Here is a 19,535-nt window from a genome sequence, read left to right on the forward strand (position 1 = left end):
TAATGTACTTTTACCTCATGTCGCCATTTTTATATCGAATGCACATTTAACATCTGTGGTGTTACTGTTCTGACTGAAGCTCATCATGACTCACTATCTGAAACATGACATTCAGGGCTTCCCAAAAGCAGGTAGCAATTGTACAATAAATGATTCAACAAATTCAAAATGTGTGTGTCCCCAAGACATTCTGTGGGTCAGTTTGCAATTAGGGAAAAAAGGAAGGATGGGGGAAAGGAATGTAAAATGTTGAAGCAATGAGCGGGTAGCATGTGTGAAGTCCAGTGTTCAAGCGTCTGTCAGCGTCTTCTTGTCCAGCACGATCTTCTCCCCCGGTTTAAACGCAGGCATCCCCATGTACGGGCAGCTGGCACATCGAAACGCATCGCCGAGGTAACACTGCCACAAGTAGAAATCATTGAAATCGTTAATTCTTCTGTTACCAGGTAGGAAGAGGAGATATGAACATATACCGGTAACTAAATATACTCACACTTCCACAGGCTGATTTTGGTAGATTAGTCTTCTGGTTTCCTTTACTCTCCTCCAGCTCCTCAGCGAGACCACACGTGCTGCACACAGGTGCAACATTTCTATATTAAATGCTTTCCTAAGCGCAGATAAATGGAACATTTTTTTGAAAGCCCGGCTCCTTCTGTTGTGCACTGTGGAAACTCTTTACCGTCTGTGTGCATTGATTTGGTGGCAAATGAGTTTCCTGACTGGGGATTAATAAAGCTTTCTAATGTTAACGAGCTGCAACCCAACAGACCCACGGCGTGCTTTGGTCTAAAGGTTGTTTGGTGAACTCACCAGTTCTTGCAGGCTTTCTTCTTGGTGGCTCCTTCCCCACACGTGGGTGCTTTAAGAGAAGCTGGGTCTGGCTTCTTCAAGTCATCCTCATCCAGCAGAGCATCGGAGTCCACCAGGTCCTAGAGAGAAGGGGAACCAAAGGGACGAGTAGGATTCAGTAATTATAGGAAGTACAGTGTACAGAAAGACATGTGCTTGATACTCCCAATAACAAATATATATGTAAGTATATATACACTGCCGTTCAAAAGTTTGGGGTCACTGAGAAATTTCGTTGTTGTCCCTGAAAACATACATGAAATGAGTTTAAATAGGAAGAAATGTCATTGACAAAGTCATTTAAATAATCCTCCATGTGCAGCAATTACAGCCTTGCAGACCTGTGGCATTCTAGCTGTCAATTTGTTGAGGTAATCTGAAGAGATTTCTCCCCATGCTTCCTGAAGCACCTTCCACAAGTCAGATTGGCTTGATGGGCACCTCTTGAGTCCCCTACGGTCAAGCTGCTCCCACATCAACTCAATAGGGCTGAGATCCTGTGACTGTGCTGCTCCATGACAGACAGAATACTCGTAAATAGTTCTTACATAGTCTGGCTGTGCTTTGGGTCATTGTCCTGTTGGAGGAAATTGGTTCTTTGTTTCTGGTCATTTTGAGCCTGTAATGGAACCCACAACTGCTGATGCTCCAAATACTCAACTAGTCCAAAGAAGGCCAGATGTATTGCTTCTTTAATCGGCACAATGGTTTTAAGGGCTTTCTGATGATCGGTTATTCTGTTGAAATGATCAACTTGCTATTGGAAGACAGGACTAATGGTTGCTGAGAGTGGGCCTCTGTACGCCGTCGCCTATGTAGATATTTAATATAAATACAATATCAAAAGCAGCTGTTTACAGCTACAGCAGTCATTTACAACATTAACAATGTCTACACAATATTTCTGATCAATTTGATGTTACTTTAATGGACAAAACATGCTTTTCTTTCAAAAACAAGGGAATTTCTAAGTGACTCCAAACTTTTGAACGGCAGTGTATATAAACTGAGGTAACATACACAATACAGTCAGCTGCCGTCTGACTTCTGATGCGCTTAAAGCAGTGATATTATGGTATGGACGACCTCAGAGAGATGGGAACCACGGTTTTGCACTCGGCCGCTCACATAGTCATGGAAAAGGAGGAGTACTCAGCTGATTGCAATCTGCAACTTTGCCACTAAATCCCACACACTGTCTGTGACATGTGTGACTGTGGAATGTCAGGTGGTGTGCTGCGGTCCACTTCCGAGCTGGCCACACTGTATTCAATGACACAGAATCCACAACTCACCACATCATCATCGTCCATGTCGTTGGCTGACAGTGTCCACATTTTGACAGCGTTGGGATCCAGAACTGGTTTCTCTGCTGGAACCACAGAAGTTTGTGTAAATTGAGTGATTGCCTCACATACCACCATAAAAAACACATATACTGATGTTTACAATAGACAAGAAACTGAGAACAAAAAGTAGTTTTGAAGAAATCTGAATATTTGTTCACAAATCTTACTCTGTGGTATGACCTCTCAAATCAATAACCTTTAATACTTTAAGCTCACCGCTGATTGAACTATCAAACGACTCATTTTGTAATAGATCACATCAGTTTGCAATTCACTGATTAGCGTTGTACAATAGATAAGGGATAACATCCGCTATCAGTTCCTGCATCTCATGCTTGTGAAGCTGTGGACCAAATTTAAGGCCTGTTGATTAAAATTATCTACTATAAACCCCAGAGAGCAGACATGATAATAGTGCTTCACAAAGACGCACATACACACGTGGACAAAACTGTTGGCACCCTTCCGTTAAAGAAAGAAAAACCCACAATGGTCACTGAAATAACTTGAAACTGACAAAAGTAATAATAAATAAAAATGTACTGAAAATGAACTAATACAAATCAGACATTGCTTTTGAATTGTGGTTCAACAGAATCATTTAAAAGAACAAACTAATGAAAATGGCACATTTGAAGAGCCAGGTTTGTCATTTCATCTTACCTTTATCCAACAGTGTGTGCGATTTGAGAGGTCATCATGCTTTTTGTTAACCTTTTGTGGTCTAACGGAGTGTTCTTGACCATTATGAGACATTATAGTTTGGACAGAATCTGACTGGTGGTTTCAGAGGCATCACATGTGACAGACCAGAGGGAAACATCCCAACAGACTCCGAGTGGTCTCCTTCAATTTAAGACGTGTGGACAAAAAAAACCCGCTCAGAACAAACAGGAAAACTGCTCATAAACCTACCTGGCTTTTTCCCGAATGAAAGTTTAATCTGGCTGGATGATCCCACCTCGAAGGTAGGTTTGGAGGCAGATATGCGGACTCTAGACAGAGTGTTTCCTTGGTAACCAGTGGCCGTCCTGAGGGAGCTCAACGCCTCGGGACTCAGTTCTGCTTTACTGACCTGGATGGGGAATGAAGCAAGAGGTTCGATGGGTGAAAAGGGAGACATTTTGCAATGGGATGTCACTGGTGCTGATGTTTACGTTTTAGGTCTTTACACTCTTTGTGTGTGTGTGTGTGTGTGGGTGTAGCCACTCAAGCACCTCCGTCACCGACATGAAGCCTGACAACTTCAGAGCTGCCAGCAGCTTCTCTGCAGTCTTCACACTCTGCGCCTCAGCTCCTGGCACACCGAAAGAAACAAGTCAAACACACTGTGACACAATCAGAGCCACAACCGTATTAGTGCTGAACAGTGACCTGGTGGATAAAGACACCTGTCCTAGGTTGATTTGTTTTACTTTGATGTTAAGGATATTATATCTGTGTTGCATTTCTAGTGTACTTTGCCATTATATTGGCATCAGAGGACTCCATCTTTGCTTTTCTGACTTCAAATTCCAACATAATACGGTGCATACCATTCTATTGTCCCTTCTGATTTTCCACCTATAAACGTGTATGTAAAAGAAGTTTGCATTCACCTGTAACTGCTTCATCCAGAACTAGCTTCCCACCAGGTTTGAGCACTCGAGCCATTTCAGCCAGAGTCTCTGAGCTGTGGATGGAGGAGCTGTCAGCCAGGAGGCAAGAAAGCACCCAGTCAAAGGTGGATGCTGAGTGGGAGGCTGCGGAGGGGAGAGGGTCGTTTCACTATGTGGTCACGCTACCAGGATACATCACAGCATGTGCTGTAACATTGTGGTGATAACACATTATTTGATTCATAAAGCAAGCGTGTTGGATCACTCACAAAGCAATAATCTCTCCATGTTCTCCACTGACACATGGCAGCCAGCACCAACAATGGCACCCAGTTCCTCTGCGTACTGCTTCAGGGCTGCTGGTGCTGAGGGCTGGGCCCAAACCAGCAGCACCTTGTCGCCTGTTCTGATGCCGAGCTCTGCCATGACTTTCTGAATATCTCTGTCCGTCACTGGATTATCTAAAAGCGAAAAAACGTGTACGTTAACTGGAAATGATCCAACCACCACAATGAACCAAACCGACAGCACAGTAACGTCTCGTCATAACATCATAGATTATAATAATGGGAATAAGAAGGTCTAAATACAACCGTGATTGTGACAGGCCGTTGTAAATACTGTTACAATATTTAAAATACAATGGTATTAAATGAAAGGGAACAGCAGGTTCCCTCGAACGTCAACGTTAGTTTTATTGGCAAGTCATTCCACTATAACGTTGCTTCATCGTCAAGAAATGTGGTCGTTTATTCCAGCTTTAGTTCTAAAATGTAACATTGAAAGGGTTAACCCGGCTAACTACTAGTTAGCGTGTTAGCTTGTTTGTTGACACAGGTGAACTGAAAAGCATAACGTTAGGTCATGCCGAGCAAATAGCGTGACGCAGAAAACGCTGGTGCTTATTATAAGGCATGCTTTTAAGTCCCGTACACGGCTACCCGCTAACAAAATATACTTACACTTTTGGATGATTGTTCTATGAAGTATTTGGTGGTTAAATCACTGAAATACATGAAAATGTCAATCATATGTACTATCTTACCTAACCGATAGCTTGATGAGAGATTCAGTATGCGTTTCCGGTTTGTTTTTCCAAAATAAAATAATTGCTAATGTTTTGTAACGTTTGCCCATTCAAAGTAACGTTAACAGGTGAAACGTAGCAGGCTATATATTATAATAATCACATTAATTCATTCAGTCACAAAATTGGTGCACTGTTATTGTTGTTTCTTTTCATTTATATGTATATAAAGTATTTTTCATGCGTTTTAGTTTGAAGGCGACATCTCTGTTTTTTGGTCTCTTGCCAGCTTGATATTTATTTCAGTGAGTCGCACTAAAGTGACGCAACTGTTCCAAAAAGAAATTTACACCGCAGTGCAGCTGAACATGGCAGCGCTGCTGAGAGGTCTACGTGCTGGAAGGGCACTGCGGGGGCTGGGCAGAGGTGAGACGGGAATGCTGAATTGTTGTTGTTGTTCCGTGTTAATAAGAGACTGCCTCGGAAATTATTCATGTAGCCAATGTCCATTTTTTCGGTTATGTGTTGCATGAAGGGGAAACGAGCCAGTGTTTGACGTTACTATCCGTGCCAAAGTCACTTGTCACTGGCGGTGATAATGAAGGACAGAAATGGGTAGCATTAGTTTGGCTGTGGCTTTTGAAACTAAATTATGAGCAGTATAATTGTTGGTTGGGATGGTACTACGTTTTTTTTCAGCCCTGAATATTTAGGAGTCTTCTATCTGGTTGTGCAAACTGTCAAAGTCTGCTTCACCTGAACTGGCTATATTTAGCAAATATTGGCTGTTACGTTTTGAAAGTACAACAAGTACTTGTTGCTGGCACTGAGATACACTGAAGTAATACACGAGTAAATACATACGTGGCCTGCCAGATTTGGTATTGTTGCACTTGTTCCTATAATGCATAATCTCCTCCTGTTAAGGTAATTATTTTTACCACACACTGGTAATAGATTTATTTATTTGATAAGCAATAATTGAAGGATTTAAGTGCCCACCGATTACCTGACTGTGATGTCATGATGTCCTCTGGGAACCAAATCTTGTGGTAAAAACAGAACTTCCGCATACGAGAATCTGCAAACTCTAGAGTCTATACAGTTGCATTCAAGGTTTCTATACAGTGCAAATGCTTTGTGTTGAACACGGTGGAGATTTTGCGAAGTAGTGATGTCTCTACCAGCAAAGCCGTTGTTTAAATCAGGCATATGACTCTGAGGCTCTTATAATATTGCACCGGGTAGACAGACAGGTTTGTGTTGTGCAAAACCCCTGTTGCACTGATGTGTACGGGTGGGCGCACACTCATTCACACACACACACACACACCCTCACCCCCCCCCCCCCAGGCGGGCTTCTCGGTTCAGGGGAAGTCCAAGAGCTGAGCCAGCAAATTCACACAAAGAAGGAAGATGGCGGCTTGGAGTTCCCCGGGAGAGGGAGAAGGAGGGGAACTCCAAGTAGTAAGGGTTCTTGTGTCATCAATCAAGTGATGTGAAGGGTAGGAATCCGTTTGAAGTCAGACATCTGAGGCCCGGACGAGTATATAGGGGCAGTTTTGAAACAGCAGAAGGACCTTGAAGCAGCTTTGGAGAAGGAGTTGGACGGAGTCTCTAATCCCGTGCGGGCTCCGGCCTGCACGGAGGAGAACTTTAACTTTTTGCAGAGTCTCCGGACTTTGAGAGTCGGAGTTTTTAAGAAAACTTAGAAGGTTTTTTGAAGTCGAAACAGGAGAGAAAGCTCACTCTGTCCAGTCCTGCGCTGGGTGAATCATTAACTTTTTCCTCCTTAGCCTACCCAGCCAGCCCGTCTGCTGGCTGAGTCAGTGCTTTTAAATATCCTTTGTCTGTAAACTGCTCTGAAGGGGTTTTTAATACTTAGGTGATTTTTTCTTATAGTTTGCAGTTAACGATTTTCTCTCTGTATTTTGGACCAAGAGACTACACTTTGATTTAAATGCAAATAAATAAATAACGAATTAGTTTCTTCGACCAAGTCCTTTTCTTCTTATTTTCTTGAGAAGCCAGCCCAGAGGAGGGGTTACGCCTCAGATGATCCCCTTCATCCCCTGAGGTAAGTTGTGTTTGATCCAGCTCGGTACATTACTGATGGCATTCTTTACATGCTCCAAACCACACTTGATACTTATTCAAATTATTTTCGCTCTAGTTTAAGAGAAGTCGCCCGGGAGAGACCAGCTTGCGTTTGAAAGAGCTTTATATCTGTTTGGGCTCTAAAGCAGGATCTTATCAATTACGAAAGGATTAAGAAAAATCTAAACAAAAGAAATAAAAAGAGTCAAGTGAATACTGGACTCTTATAAAACCAAATAATCGTCCGAGCGACAGACTACACTGTCTATGTGAGTGGCTGCGGGTCACGTCAGATAAGACAGAAATCCAGCTTTGGACCAGGCTGGTGGTCAGATAATTAAAGAATATTCGGTACAATATTATAACCCGGTAAAGATCAATCTTAAGATACAGCAGTGCGCGAGGCAAAACCAGGGAGGATTGGGGAGCTTTCTCTCATCCCCATGTCTCCCGACCGGTCAGATGTGAGAATCATATAGGGGACGGAGTAAAACCCACCCCCCCTTCTCGCCACCTCTCACGGCAATAAGGGGTTCACACAGGGAGGGGCCGGATCCACCGGGCATGAGTCACGTGGAGTCTGGCTCCCTCTGGTGCATCGCAAGGGTTGATGTATCACCAGCTGGCCCTCCTGTCATCTGTGCATCAATGATTGACACGGAGAACAGTCGGCTCACTCTTTTATGCGTTTCACATAAAAGGCCTCCTATTTTGCTTATTACTAACTATTTCCAGATGAATTGAAAAGATTTACATAAGGAATCTAGTTTTAATAACCCAAATATAAATAATAAAAAAAATAAAAAAAAATTAATAATTATTAATTTTTCAATTTTTTATTATCGAATCAAAAAGTCGTGAGGGGTCACCCCCCAGAAATCACGTAACATGGCGCCCAACGTGGGGCTCGAGAGGGATTAGATCCCAGAAACACTAGAACGTGTAATATGGGTAGAACAGAGGTTCCCTCTCGGGTTAAAATACACGAATCCTCCCAAGGAGAAACAGAAAAGTGATGTGAATTCAACCAGCGAAATTAAGCTGAGGTGATATATTGAACTCTGCCAGAAGCGGTAAAAATCGACAATCCTCGACCGACGTTCATAACACTCGTCCGTCAGTACCGGCAGTCAAGGAAAAGATTTTATCACTCTGCTCTCTCTATTAGGAATCGGTACCATGGATCGAGGCAGTCAATAAATCCTTTAAAAAACTTGACCGTCCTTCTCACAGGAGAAGGAGTCGTTCAGTTAAAACGGGACAAATAGACAGATCCTTAGTGTTAAAAAACTTAGAACCAAGTAGAGAGGAAACCCTTAAATTAAAAGTACTTCACGGGAGGGCATTTAAGAGATTTAGTGGACAGAGATATTGATCGCTGCGCATAGGTTTAAAGGATACCTAGCTTGTCGACACAGAGGCCCGGCGAGAGCATACGATTTTAAATAAAATAGTATAGTTTCCTCCCCCGTCTAAAAACAGGGTGCCCTTTTTAGCACACCGCTGTAACACAGAGAAGGTCTAGTTGAGCTGGCCCCTCAATGCAATTAACGACTCAGGCACTGAAGAGATGAAAAAGGGCAAAATCCTTCCCTAGTCAATATATTGGAAGATTATATCACAGTTATATAATAGAGAAGTTCCATGTATTGTTCGTAGTAATATTACAGTAATATTATTGCAGGGCTTAATGGTATTATCAGTATATGATTCTAGCATTTAGCAGAGACCTGAGAGAATGAGGCTCTGAAACACCAAAACGTGTGGAACAGGGGAACTGATTGATTTCTCTCAGGATAGAATCAGGGTGTAAGATATTACCGCAGTGGTATCGCAGCACCTTGGATTTTATTGCTGTTATATATTAAAATAATAGTATTTCGAAAATGGAGGAGGAAGGAACGGAATGGGGTTCAGATAGTGAGGACCCTCCTCATGGGGGTTTATCTCCCCCCCACTTTGAGCAACCGCGGAGGACATTATGTCCAGATCCCCGTAAATACGCTGATCCGGGTAGTAATTGCAGGGAATTAAGGAAAGCCCTGGAGCCCAGTGCTCCGCCACCATATAATCAGGAATGCACAGTATATACCATGAATACAAGATATCGGTTTAGAACATCCGTGTTTAAAAAAAACGATTTATAAATTTGCAGTGTGGGGTAGTATTACAGTGTTGATTTTGGTTAATATTGATAAGTGCAAAATTTAAAAAGCCCCCCTCCTTGCTCCGAGCAGAGGGAGCAGGCAAAGGAGGGGCGGCCCCCTCCTTTTTGCTCAGAGGAGAGAGAGCGAGCAGGGGAGGAGGGGCAGCCCCTCCCCTTGCTTCCCTTGCTTTCAAGGCAGCTCAGAATGAGCTAGAATAAGAGAAAAAAGCAAACCGCTCGCCCACACAAGTGGACTAAATGGCCCAAAGCCAGGCCGAAAAACGGCTAAACTTTCCCTAACTCCTTCCACCAGGTTGGAGAGGGAAAGATGCACTCACTGAGGTCCTGATTGAGCAAGCCTCTCCAATAAGGACCAATGTGCATGAGGGATTACGAAATGAGGGACACGACAAGGTCAATAGGTTTTTTGAAACAGAATCTAGTTCCTCTTCCTAACCTTAGAACACATCCAACACAAAGTGAGGTCACGGGTCAACAGTGAACGATGGTTGATGGCTTCAAGACAGCTACACCAGGAAAAAAGGAAAAAGGCAAGCCAGTATCCCATCAAGCATGAGCCTCATGTTGACTTCTGTGACCTCACACGTTACATTCCACAAGCCGTCTGGATCCTCAACGCCTCAGGGGACATGATTTTGCCTAGAATGAGCCTGGACAGCCATCTATTGGCATTCAGGTGAACTCCAAAATCACCGTTTCTCTAAATATAGTTAGGGTCTTTAATCCTTTAAAAGTATATCATTTTTTGTTTGTTACTTTACCAGTTCCATTCTTATCAGCCGTATATTTTACACGAGCTTCTCTGATTTTTCAGTTTCTCCTGTGAGGACATTTTGTTCATTTCTTATTTTATATTTTTTACGATCTTATCCTTTATATTAAGTAGGGATTATATACACATCGTTTGAGTGTTTTATGCAGTTGTTACGGACTGAGCATTTATTTTTAGTTTTAAAACTTTTTCAAAGATTAAGTTGAATATTCTAGTTAAGGAAGGAGAGAGCCTTTTCAGATTTTTATGTTTTGATTTCTACACGATTTCTACCCTGGTCATTATGTGAAAATGAATCTTGGACCAGATGACTGGCCCAGCCCAACGATCTATGATCCTGATCTGTGCTTTCATATGGCATACAGAAGGGCGAGGGAAACAGCAGCTAACAATATCCTTCACGATTGTATAAAACTTAATCGGCTGCGAGATAGCACGCCTCAGTCTAGAAAGGACAGGTTGAAACAGGTAGTCGTTTAAGGTTTTCTCTTTCTTTGATACTTTACTGCTATTTTTGTTGAATACTTTTATCCTCATCCCCTGGATATATTGGGTTTAACCTCTCATCCCTGAGGTCTCCAGGTTAACCACACCGAATCTCCAAGCTCGGGGCAGGTCCAGTTGGACCGGCGGGTTGTACCACTGTCGGACTCGCCAGAATCACCCACTGCTATCTCTCCCTCTCTGTCTCCCAACGTCAACATGACCCTGACCTCTGTCCACTCTGTGGACGAAGAAATCGATCCCCGAAACGTGTACGGGCCCTTACGTGATGCAACGGACCTGATGGACCATCAGCCCATCGGGGGAGAACCGGCCTACGCTGACCTGGGTCCTTATCAGTATCCAAATACTGAAACTGGACTTTCCGTGGGCCCGGGGGCCTTCAATCGACTCTAACGACCAGGGGGTAGAGGAATATGTCCTCTGGGACAGAAAGCGGGCTGAGACAGGTGGCGTCTCGGATGGGAGATGCTGAACTATCGACAGTGACGGGTACTGGCGTGGCTCGCATGTGACTCTGGACATTGACTTTTCTGCTCTAGGAGAGAGAAGAAAAGAAAAAATACAAAAACAAAGAGGTTGTGGGGGTATTTTGTATTTTCTGATATGTTCAACGTTTTGTATCCTGTACTTTTATGATATCTTTGAGAGGTGGATTTTGTTTTTGGGGATGGGGAGTGTTTTACTTTTTAGCGTTGCTTTTTCTTCTTTTAAACTATGTTTTCAGATAGGATTCATTTTCTTTTTCCTGTCTTTATTTCAATGATATAATTTCATGTGTTGTGTTTCAATATGATTCAGATTCCCATTGTTTTTCTGGGAATACCTGCTTTTGTGCATTTTTGACGATACAGAAGTTATGATGGACCTCTACTGTGAGAGTATGAGATGTTCTATTTTTCGTGTATCTGGTGCCATTCGAGAGAGGGTGTTAGGCGATGTGGCGAATTTGCCCAGATCGCAAAGAAAATGGTTGATCTTCCGTTCACTGCGATAGACATTGTCAAAGGTTTTAGCCTCAATTAATCATGGTAGCTACCTTTTGTGTGATACAAGAACGGAGGTAGAGACAAGTCACGATTCGCAAGAGAGGGTGTTGAACACGGTGGAGATTTTGCGAAGTAGTGATGTCTCTACCAGCAAAGCCGTTGTTTAAATCAGGCATATGACTCTGAGGCTCTTATAATATTGCACCGGGTAGACAGACAGGTTTGTGTTGTGCAAAACCCCTGTTGCACTGATGTGTACGGGTGGGCGCACACTCATTCACACACACACACACACACCCTCACCCCCCCCCCAGGCGGGCTTCTCGGTTCAGGGGAAGTCCAAGAGCTGAGCCAGCAAATTCACACAAAGAAGGAAGATGGCGGCTTGGAGTTCCCCGGGAGAGGGAGAAGGAGGGGAACTCCAAGTAGTAAGGGTTCTTGTGTCATCAATCAAGTGATGTGAAGGGTAGGAATCCGTTTGAAGTCAGACATCTGAGGCCCGGACGAGTATATAGGGGCAGTTTTGAAACAGCAGAAGGACCTTGAAGCAGCTTTGGAGAAGGAGTTGGACGGAGTCTCTAATCCCGTGCGGGCTCCGGCCTGCACGGAGGAGAACTTTAACTTTTTGCAGAGTCTCCGGACTTTGAGAGTCGGAGTTTTTAAGAAAACTTAGAAGGTTTTTTGAAGTCGAAACAGGAGAGAAAGCTCACTCTGTCCAGTCCTGCGCTGGGTGAATCATTAACTTTTTCCTCCTTAGCCTACCCAGCCAGCCCGTCTGCTGGCTGAGTCAGTGCTTTTAAATATCCTTTGTCTGTAAACTGCTCTGAAGGGGTTTTTAATACTTAGGTGATTTTTTCTTATAGTTTGCAGTTAACGATTTTCTCTCTGTATTTTGGACCAAGAGACTACACTTTGATTTAAATGCAAATAAATAAATAACGAATTAGTTTCTTCGACCAAGTCCTTTTCTTCATATTTTCCTGAGAAGCCAGCCCTGGAGGGGGGTCACACCTCAGATGTTCCCCTTCATCCCCTGAGGTAAGTTGTGTTTGATCCAGCTCGGTACATTACTGATGGCATTCTTGAAATGCCCAAACCACACTGATACTTATTCGAATAATAAAAATAAAAATAAATTAATAATTATTAATTTTTCAATTTTTTATTATCTGATTAAAAAATCGTGAGGGGTCACCCCCCAGAAATCACGTAACATCTTGTATGTGTGAAGAAGGTCTATGACCCAAAAGCTGCAATAGTCCATGCGTGTAGCAGTGTGCTGGTGTTCTTTCTTGCACCAGGTGTTTTCTGCAAGAGAAAAGCTGATAAAAGATTACAGTGAAGGATTATGATACAACGTTAGGTGGTGGAGAAAGCGCACAGTCACACAGATTGACACAAGGTGCAACAGTTTAAGTCCCAGTGTCACTTGAAACAGAGTGCAAAGTCCTAATATTTTTGGCCATGAATGTACGATATAAATGTGACATTTCATCAAGGGGTTTGGTCACATTTCTCTCCAAACCGAATCCTTAGAAGCTCATGACTATATGTCTCTTCACAGTGGTTGCTGCACCAACAGCAACGGACCTCCAGAGCGGCGGCCTGAGAAGAGGCTTCCACCGTGCCGTGCTGAGGCTTCAGGATGAATCCAAATCTGACAAACACCCTTCCTCCTCATCCTCAACCTACCACGAGCACTACCAGGCCCACCACGCCGAACCGGACTCAGCGGGGGGGCCCCAGGACGACTTGACCTCTGACCCAGCAGCTGAGGAGGCGTCCAGGGCAAACACCAGGTCGGTAAAATAATCTTCACATCTTGAGATTAAAGAGTCATCGGAGTAAATTGGTGATCACAATGTGTTGTTACGTCAGTAAACATAAGATTGTGGTGTGCAGGTTTTGATTCATTTTATCATCCCAAAAGGGAAATTGTTTTCAGTGTGGGTAAAAAAAAAAAAGAAATAGTCGTGAATATCATCACTTGAACTTGAAAATCTCTCTAGACTGATTTAAGAAAGAACAGACGCGCATAACGCTTTTTTATTTTTAGGTCTGCTTTGCATAAACTTTAAAGATGAGAAAGGTCATGTAAAACATATAAAAAGTAAAAGTGTCATTGTTCCTATTTTCATTGTTATTTTTTCATTTATTAACGTATTTGTATGTTAGTTACTATTAACGATATATATATATATATATCTTTTTTTTAATTATTATTATTATTATTATTATTATATATATATATATATTTTTTTTTTCTTTTCTTTTTTAAATACGGGAGCCATGGGAACAGAGTTCTTGAAATAAATTGAAAATATTTCGGCCTTTCCATACAGAAAGAGATCTTGAAATGAACTGGGGAAAACTCATTTTACTAGAATTATAAAAGTGTTGTGTGTCATAATTAGCCTGTAATTATTGTGGTATTTTTTTTTACTTAAAAAGACATTCAGGATGCATTGTCTAAAAAAAACTAAAAACAAAGTCCCTGTATCTCACTAAGAAGTTACTTGTTAGCTGTCTTATTTGAAGTGTTTGAATAGAAATTAGACATAATACTTGGAAGAGTTTGCGTTTTTGCAATATTTGTTTTTCACTAAAAAGGATGTTTATGAACAAAGGTGTATGTCTTATCTGATGCAATAAAAAAAGAGATTCTCAAAAAATGTCAGGTGAAGTGATTTCAGTATGTTTTCGAGTAACTTAAAGAATTTTAAGCACAAATTGATGATAATGGGAATAATATCGTGAAATCACAATTATTTTGGCCAATTCCTTTTTTCTTTTTTTTCCGTCCCAGTTCATCTGGTTCTTTGCACGTATGAATCCATTTGCACATTGGTTTGTGATGTTGTGGGTTTGTGTAACTTTTCACCTCACAGTCGTTTGACTGTGAGGTGAAAAGTATATATACAACCTTCATTTGCTTCACCATTGTCTCTAAAATCAGATGACTGTGCATGCGAGTAAACGCACCAACGCAGGGGAAGCGTTGTCTGAAATATTACTGATGTTGCAAATATTAAAAATGTATTTATTTTGGGGTGCAAGTTTTGCTGTTTGCAACCCAAGGCCAAGAATGGGTTTCCAATTTCTCAAAACAGTTGCAGTAGCAACTTGGCAACCCTTACTGTCGAGCCGTAGACTGTGTCGCTTACTGACCTCACAGGATTTCTGGGAACTGAAGCTCAAAACACTAACCCCTGATGCAAGAGGCTATCCATTAGCTCAACTCATATCAGGTTCTCTCTCTGTGCTTCATCTATTCAGAAAAACACGTATTTTTATTGTGTGTCTGTTTAAAGTTACCAGGACCAGGGCGGAGAGCAGGGTGAGGAATACGAAACAGAGGAGCAGCTTCAGGCCCGAGTCCTGACTGCCGCTCTGGAGTTCGTCCCACTGCACGGCTGGTCCATGGAAGCCATCGCTGCTGCTGCTGAGGTGAGCTGCTGTTAAAGAGGGAAAGTACAGCTTCATGGCGATTCCGATGGCTGCATGGTAAACGGACTTAACTCGTAAGTGGCTAGTACATGGTGAACTTGGATTGATTTTATCAGACCCCAAAGACGAGACGTTACAAGTCACACATGTGCACAACTTGAATATTACCAGTCCTCCCAGTTATCTTTTGTTGTACGTGGTTCTGTTTGGTTTGCCTGCAATATATGGCATATGAAGGAACCCAGTATATTTTCATCTGGAAGTTTTATTATGTTTTTAATTGTATGTATGTATGTATGACTTGAAAGGTGATAAAGGTCATATATAATAATATATGTATATGTATGTATGTATGTATGTATGTATGTATGTATAGGTATATATATGTGTGTATATATGTATATATATATATATATATATACATATATATACATGCGTGTGTATATATGTGTGTGTGTGTGTGTGTGTGTGTGTGTGTGTGTGTGTGTGTGTGTGTGTGTGTGTGTGTGTGTGTGTGTGTGTGTGTGTGTGTGTGTGTGTGTGTGTGTGTGTGTGTGTGTGTGTGTGTGTGTGTGCGTACGTACGCGTATGTATATATATGTGTGTGTATGTATATATGTGTATATATATATATACATATATATATATATATATATATATATATATTTTTTTTTTTTTAATTTGTGATCCAATCAATCAAAAAGTAAAGTAAAGGATTCCTTCTGATCAAAAAGATGGATGTCTTGGTGATAATGAAAACTGATTTGAGCCTAGAATATTTTTTGCTTGCATTTTTTGTATGTACACTAGACACTGGGCCTGTCCTCTGCCTCCACTGGTATGTTCTATAATGGAGCTGGAGACTTGGTCCTACACTTCATCGCCCAGTGCAACTCCCAGCTGACGGAGATCCTGGCTGAACAACACAACCAGGTCCAGCTTGGCCAGGCCGAGTATGTACACTCGCACACACACACAAACACACGCATATCAGCTGTTTTATAATAAGCTGTAAAATATTTTAGAGTTAGGGTTCCAAATGCAAAATTGCAGAATTTAGCCTTTGACTATGACTACTGTATTACAGACCAAAGAAGACTGCCGACTTTCTAAGCGATGCTGTCGAGACCAGACTGAGGATGCACATCCCATACATGGAATCTTGGCCACAGGTATGGTTTACAGTGCCATGGGAACTTATTCACCCTCCTTGGTGTTTTTCCTATTATGTTGCACTAAAACCTGGAATTTCTTTTTTTTGGGGGGGGGGGGTATGTAATAGACCTACACAAATTAGTCAAAATTGGTGAAGTGAAATAACAACAAAAAAACTTCTTTTTGAAATTTCTAAAAAGTAAGAAAATGAAATTTGGTATGTCCAGGTTTCCCCCTCTTTAAAATGAGTTGTGTTTTTCATTTAACTTCACCGATATTGACTATTTTGTGTAGGTCCGTTACATAAAATCCAAATAATAACGCAACATGATCGGAGAAACGTCACGGGTTTCATTTGATTGTGATCAAATCCTGTTTGATCTTTTGACTTTGCGTTTGTCTGCTCAGGCGATGAGCATCCTGCTGCTTCCTCACAACATCCCCGACAGCCTGAAGCACCTCTCCACCCTGGTGGATGACATGTGGTACTGTGCTGGTGACCGCTCCACAGACGTGAGTGGATCCTATGGCCCTCTATCCCCTTCTTCTTCTTCTGCTCACACCTTCCTGTCCCCCTTTCATCACCACCCGCATAATTTCAGGCCGGCCACCTCCCAGGTTACTCCCCCCACCAACACCTGACTCTGTGTTGACACTGTGGCCAGAGATGTGACTTGTAACTGATTATTTGGCAGATGCTTCCTTAAAATTTGTATCTGTATGTCTCATCATAACTCCAGTCAGAAGTTAGATAATCGTTCCAAACCGATGCTCTGCTCTCATTAGCTTATCCTTTCGTAAGTTGCCATGGTCTAAGCATGATATTGTCTTAATACTGGCAGATAATGGACTTTCAAAGTGTTCTTCACCTCACCCCCATTCATTTTGATGTTACACTGGGACACTAATACTACTATTACTATTATTTTTATATGTATGTATGTATATATATATATATATATATATATATATATATATATATATATATATATATATATATATATATATATATATATATATATATATATATATATATATATATGCATGTGTGTATGTATGTATGTATGCATGTATATTTATGTATGCATACTATTCCTGTCATATTTTAAAGGAACACTGTGTAGGTTTTAGTGGCATCTATTGGTTTGTGGCAGGTTGCAACCAACTAAATACCCCTCTGCTCCCCCTCGCCTTCCAAGCGTGTCGGAGAACTATGGTGGCCTACAGGTAGAGAGGTATCTTTAGGATTTACAACTAGGTGCTACTCTTAGCAATACTCAGTTATTTGACCTGACTAAATAATTGTCTTTAAAAAGATATATAGAATTTTAAAAACAAATGAATTCTGAACTGAATTTATTTATAATTTATATATAACTAAATTCAAGCAACAGGTATGTTTACAACAGCAAATCCACTAAATCAATCAAGAATATCTCACTGGAAACGAATGTAAAATGTAAATACAATAAATTACATTTCTGAGTGAAGTTTATAAATGATAATAATCAACAATGAAGAACACATGTATTTAGCACCGGGGCCTGTTTAATACCAGGTTTCAGAACCCATCACTACCTTCAGATAACGAACCACGAAAGGCTCTCTGTAGAGCCAGTGTCCATTCTGGGCTGCTGTAGAAAGATGGCGGACTCCGTGGAAGACGACCTGCTCCGTATGTAGATTGTGTAATGTAAGGCCCTATTGAAAAATGTAAGGCCTCTTTCAAAAGTGTACCACGTGAACTTTTCTGCACCACGCCCTTCTGTTGTAGATGAACTGGTACACCAAGCGGGCGGCGCTGACGGGCATCTATAACACCACGGAGCTGGTGATGCTGCAGGACTCCTCTCCAGACTTCCAGGACACCTGGAACTTCCTTGACAACCGCATTCAGGATGTCGTCAACATGGCCGCCACCGCCAAGCAGGTAGAGTGCTTATATCGCATGAAGCAGGGGCCAGGGACCATTTGACAGCGGAGACAATCTCCCAAGGACCCCTCATAATCGTGATGCCATCGGAACTATTTGTATTTTAAAACTTTTCAACCTAAATACTTGAGACATTTTAATTTGAATCATGTTTATTTTGCCCTGATATTCTGGGTGCTTTGTACTCAGATGTTGCTTTAGCCCGGCTAGCTTCATGGCTTCGTTCGCTAGCATCCAAAGAGACGAAACACTTTGTTCTCCCAACTGTGTTCTCAATAGAACCAAACTCGGGACTGTCGTCATCATTTTCTCAGTTTAGCGTCACTTAAAGGTAGACTAATGCTAATATATTTCTCCATGCTTGCCAGCTAATAATCCAAGCTAAGCAGCAGCAGGGACTGAGTCATGACAGACTGATGTGATGTGTCACAATCAACCATGTGATCATGATTACATAACCGGCCACAGATTGAGTGTCTAAGAAAATTATTTTTCTGAAAGATTAAACTGGAAGATGAAGATGCTTTAATACATAGTACAAGTTCAGCACAATGAGTTAAGAATGAAGTGAGTAAAACATAGACTCATGTTGGCCTGAATTTGTTGAAATGACATTTGACTCCTCAACCATCAGTGTGTTTCACTTTATTCTGTAGGCACAGGCGACTGGTGAAACAGTGGTGCAGGGGCTTATGGGAGCTGCTGTTACAGTAAGTCTTTGCTTCGTGTTCATCATTTATATGCACTTGTCTTTTCAAAATCCCTGCACCTACATTAAAAAGTATATACGCAGTCCAGTCTACGATCTTAATTTGAAATTTTCCTTTCATGCATTAAGAGTTATACATTTGATTTGTTTTAACGAGGCAGCGCTGAAGGTTTGGATTGTTGGAACAGTATGTAAAGACATTTAAATGTATGGATGTAAACGTGGTGGCTGTTTGTCTTGTGTTTTACAGCTGAAGAACCTCACGGGACTGAACCAGAGGCGATGATGGAAAACATCTCTCACTCAAGTGTCAAAAGCTGAAGATCAATTTTCTTTCTGCTCTCATTTCTGATTAACTGTAAGAGTCTAAAAATATCGGGTTATGGATTGTGTTACTATTTGTCACGAGCCATAGTGACAAGCCTCTTTCTGTTCACCTGTAAGACCAGTGGCTTGACTTGTTTCATAATGATCTAATTTCTTTGGATGGATCGAACCTTCAATAAAGTTATAGTTATATATTGTGTATTTAACCTATGTGTTTGTTTTTGTATTGTCTGGTTAATTCAGTCTTCCATTATATAGTTTGATTTCAATGCCGTTCAGTCACTATTATATTTGACTGTCAAAAAAGATACTGTGACCAAAAACAAATATTGCACCAAACTGCTGCATTGTTACTGGGATTTTCTTTTTTTCCTACAAACAAAAAATAATAAAAAAATGTACTATTAAATTGTACGCCCCGGTAAGGCATACTTCAATTTTACAGAAAAATAATTGAACGCTTTTATTTTGAAAAAGACCTTCCAGGCACGGTGTGACCCGGATATTAAATAAGGACCCGCCTAATATATCATCGTGACCAATCAGCTTTGTTATTTACATCTCCTGGCCAATCAGCGGGTAGTAAATAGTTCCGTGAAGGCCTTCAAC

General features: G+C 41.4%; 2 protein-coding genes across 4 annotated transcripts; one reads left to right on the forward strand and one right to left on the reverse strand.

Annotated features, from left to right (window-relative positions):
- Positions 1-12,387, reverse strand: LOC306787366 (anamorsin-like). 3 transcript variants are annotated; one of them, XM_079282483.1, is made up of 9 exons: positions 5,836-12,387; positions 4,069-4,260; positions 3,800-3,943; positions 3,419-3,498; positions 3,117-3,276; positions 2,148-2,224; positions 814-932; positions 494-572; positions 1-399 (listed from the first exon to the last, which is right to left on the reverse strand). In XM_079282483.1, the coding sequence occupies exons 1-9, from the start codon at positions 5,897-5,899 to the stop codon at positions 289-291; spliced, it is 1,026 nt and encodes a 341-aa protein (XP_079138609.1). In that variant the 5' UTR covers positions 5,900-12,387; the 3' UTR covers positions 1-288. The 3 variants fall into 3 exon arrangements, with proteins under 3 accessions (XP_079138609.1, XP_079138611.1, XP_079138610.1); XM_079282485.1 differs by lacking the exon at positions 5,836-12,387 and adding an exon at positions 4,845-4,877 and having other exon boundaries at positions 3-399; XM_079282484.1 differs by lacking the exon at positions 5,836-12,387 and adding an exon at positions 4,762-4,864 and having other exon boundaries at positions 3-399.
- On the forward strand, positions 5,168-19,125 carry LOC306787574 (ubiquinone biosynthesis protein COQ9-B, mitochondrial-like). Its single transcript, XM_079282754.1, has 9 exons — positions 5,168-5,252; positions 12,920-13,154; positions 14,667-14,802; positions 15,613-15,755; positions 15,890-15,974; positions 16,366-16,470; positions 17,732-17,887; positions 18,547-18,600; positions 18,850-19,125. Exons 1-9 carry the CDS (start codon positions 5,195-5,197, stop codon positions 18,883-18,885), a joined length of 1,008 nt encoding a protein of 335 aa, XP_079138880.1. The 5' UTR covers positions 5,168-5,194; the 3' UTR covers positions 18,886-19,125.
- Positions 19,126-19,535: the final 410 nt, after the last annotated feature.

This window comes from Melanostigma gelatinosum, assembly GCF_949748355.1.
Source record: "Melanostigma gelatinosum genome assembly, chromosome: 1".
NCBI classification, from domain to species: domain Eukaryota; kingdom Metazoa; phylum Chordata; class Actinopteri; order Perciformes; family Zoarcidae; genus Melanostigma; species Melanostigma gelatinosum.

Coding starts and splice junctions, on each gene's coding strand:
- LOC306787574 (XM_079282754.1), top strand. CDS start 5,195: ATGGCAGCGCTGCTGAGAGGTCTACGTGCTGGAAGGGCACTGCGGGGG. Junction 14,803..15,612: donor CCATCGCTGCTGCTGCTGAG/GTGAGCTGCTGT, acceptor TATGTACACTAG/ACACTGGGCCTGTCCTCTGC. Junction 17,888..18,546: donor TGGCCGCCACCGCCAAGCAG/GTAGAGTGCTTA, acceptor TTTATTCTGTAG/GCACAGGCGACTGGTGAAAC.
- LOC306787366 (XM_079282483.1), bottom strand. CDS start 5,899: ATGCGGAAGTTCTGTTTTTACCACAAGATTTGGTTCCCAGAGGACATC. Junction 3,944..4,068: donor CATGGAGAGATTATTGCTTT/GTGAGTGATCCA, acceptor TCCCCTCCGCAG/CCTCCCACTCAGCATCCACC. Junction 573..813: donor AAGAAAGCCTGCAAGAACTG/GTGAGTTCACCA, acceptor ACCTGTGTGCAG/CACGTGTGGTCTCGCTGAGG.